The sequence below is a fragment of the Nestor notabilis genome, unplaced genomic scaffold (assembly GCF_000696875.1).
Source record: "Nestor notabilis isolate BGI_N333 unplaced genomic scaffold, ASM69687v1 scaffold978, whole genome shotgun sequence".
NCBI classification, from domain to species: Eukaryota; Metazoa; Chordata; class Aves; order Psittaciformes; family Psittacidae; genus Nestor; species Nestor notabilis.
Genome location: NW_009940325.1, coordinates 1,444 through 4,486, shown reverse-complemented (window position 1 = coordinate 4,486; position 3,043 = coordinate 1,444). Strand labels below are relative to the sequence as shown.

General features: G+C 37.8%; 1 protein-coding gene across 1 annotated transcript in view; it reads right to left on the bottom strand.

Moving 5' to 3' along the window:
* The window catches only part of RSL24D1 (ribosomal L24 domain containing 1), a 5,731-nt gene extending 2,929 nt beyond the window's left edge, over nt 1-2,802 (bottom strand). The window contains exons 1-2 of the mRNA XM_010020274.1: nt 2,688-2,802; nt 201-273 (exon numbers count right to left, since the gene is read on the bottom strand). Of these exons, the coding sequence (XP_010018576.1) occupies nt 201-273; nt 2,688-2,738 (124 nt within the window). The 5' untranslated portion in view covers nt 2,739-2,802. The remainder of the gene's footprint in view (nt 1-200; nt 274-2,687) is intronic.
* Nucleotides 2,803-3,043: the final 241 nt, after the last annotated feature.

Sequence of the window (3,043 nt, the reverse complement as noted above, 5' to 3'; positions counted from 1 at the left end):
CCCCCCCCCCAAAAAAAAGCCAAACAAGTGTAACTCCCCATCTCTTCACAACTCAAACCTCCTCCACACGTAAGAATTTGGTCATTATCCCAATAATTTCACATACAAAGTGTCTCTACAAAGTCCTCTGAAAACATTTTCATGTACAGTGAGACTTCACTCCCCACAGTTCATCTCTCGTTTTTTCTACAGTGACTCACCAGTCTTGTTCCATAACTCTCTCTGGTATTTCACTGGTTCATTTCTACGTTTTTCAAACTCAAATGAATTATCCTATATTAAAGGTAATATAAAAGTAAATATAGATTATATACAAAGCATACTTAGATCAATACATTCTTACTATAGCACTCACTCATATAACTTGGTATTTTACACGGTATTTTTCCCCCCCTTTCAGACTCTCAGTTTCTGTACTTTAACAACCTTTAGGGATTACTATAAACTAGAAGGAAAGAGAGTGGAGTGTTTGACCTCAAAGTGTCAGAAGCCACAGTGATTTGTCTGAAGAGAAATATTCCCTCAGCTATTTTCCTTTTAGCAAGTCAAAAGGAACAGAGAAGATGAATGTGGACTGGGAAATACAGAGTAGAACAGACAGGTAGAAGGCAAAATTGAAAACGTGTAGAGCCAAAAGCCTTTAATCCAGGTCAAGTAAGTTCTACTCAAGAGCCTGTCATTTTGAAAAGGGTAAAAAACCCAAAACCATCCAAACCCCAAAACTATTTCATTTTAAGAATATTGAAACAATACAAAATCATCCAAAATTGTTACATATTTCATTCAATGACCCTGGTGTTTGGGGCGGCTGGAGGTTTTTCTTTTTGTTGGTTTTTTTTTCCCCAAGACCTTAAGATGGAAAAATAGTTTCCTCATTTTAGATTTTTTTTTTTTGCTAGGCATCCTCAGCTTTAATCCAAATTTATGTGAGGACTTTTCCTCTTGTAGCGGAGAAGCAGAGCTATTAGACCAGCTGCTGATCTTCACTTGAGCTAAAGACAGCTCCAAAGAGAGAAACTACACAGAATAGCAAGAAATGGCATGTATGCACTCACAAGCCATGCTCCATTGGCAGATGAATGTTAGTTTTCACTAGGGGATAGCACTAAGCAAAATACCCCCAATATCAGCTGCGGGGCACAGAGTACACTAACATGTACATGCCATTCTTACTCTCATAAAAAGTTTAAAATTACCTAAAATTCATTTTTAGCCAAGCATGACATAGCACCACAGCAATTCACTGCAGTTCATCCTAAGTCAAGTCACCTTTTACGTATGTATGATATACAGTATTGCTCTGTATGAGAACACACCACAAACAGCAAAAACAAGTCTCACAAGAGTACAGATGTTCAAAGTGCCAGAGTCTCCTAATCTACCCCTGCCTCACAGTGGCCAGTGGATCTTTTCCATTCCAAACATGAGGGGACAGACTGACTGACTCTGCCTCACTCTGAGTGAGAGAATAAGGCAGTCTTTCAGAAATACCTTGTGAACAACAGCTGGCAAGATTATGTCCTCCTTCAATTTTTTGTTTAATAAATATATATATATATAAACAACAAAAACCCACAAAACACTTGAAACCCTGGAAAACAAGTATGTACATTTAACCCCTATCCAATGTACTGCTTGAAGCCACAAGAACTGCCACCTTCCAACAAGCTACAGTATTTCCCATTGTCACAAGCCTATTTAGACACTCTCCCCAAAGCTGGCTTCTGAAAGAATGGATACCAACTGAACTTCAACAAAGCACTGTGTTTATATATTGATTTAACTCTTAGCATATATAGCTATTATCTCAAAACTGGAGCACATTGTCACCTATTTAGACATGTATAAAAGAATTTTTAATTAATTTATTTTCAAAAAAGGTAATTTAACTCAGCCAGAAACAACTTGAAAGCAAGAAATACCATTACAGAAGGTGCCAATTAATCATGGCTTCTCAGTCACATTACAAAATAAAATCACATTCTTCCCCTTGGAAGATCCACAAAAGGCAGCAAATCACAGTATCAAAATACTTACTAAATTATTGGTATCCTGTCAAAAACCAGGTAATAAAGTCACAGTAATTCTTGAATTATTTAAGGACTGTCCCACCAAATATGAGCGTTTAGGATTTTTTACCACTGAACTAATTTTGTCTTTAAATCGGTTTTATGATCTCATATGCTGGTTTTGAAACATTCCTATCTACACAAGGACTTTTCTATACGTTGTAGACTTTAAAGAGACACCAGAAGGTAACCACCTCATTGTATCTACACAGACACTTCCAGGGCTACCCACTAACCCAGATTATCTGATTGTGCAGAAATACAACTACCAAATGTGTATGTACATAGAGTAAGGCATTTACAGAGAGAAAAAAATGCCTCTGACGTGGGAACCACCACGTATTACTGATGTAGACACCTGGTAAACTGGCTTCCACATGAAAGCTGAAACAGGAAGTTCTAAGTTACCGTCAAGACAAATTAATAGCTCACTCTGAAGAAAACTCTCACATCCTCTTCCACAATGCCTCTTTTCTCTATTTATTCCATCCCTTGTGCTCATCTAATTAAATGATGACACATTTAGCTGACTGACCTACCCTGCTTGCAACTGGGAGAGGCTAGATTTCTGCCATTTTAGTGAGCTAATGTCAAGTGTGAACCAGGTCAGCTTCTTACCACTGTCAATTCTTTGCCAGCTGCTTTCCGGAATGCTTTGGTCCATCTCATCTTTCTGGGATTTCGCTTCTTTTTAAAGTTTCTGTGGCATTTTGATTTGCAGAATCTAAATATCTTAAAGAAGAAGGGGAGGAGGAAAAACAAAAGAAAACAAAACAAATGCTTACATTCAAATCATAGAATGTTTGAGTAGTTTGGGTTGGAAGGGACCCTCAAAGATCCTCTAGTCCAACCCCCATGCAATGAGCAGGGACACCTTCATTTAGACCATGTTATTTCTGCCTCACTGCAAGCGTGATATCAAACACTGAAGTTTCTCTAATAACACTGCTCATTAAAAATGACATTCATCCTAC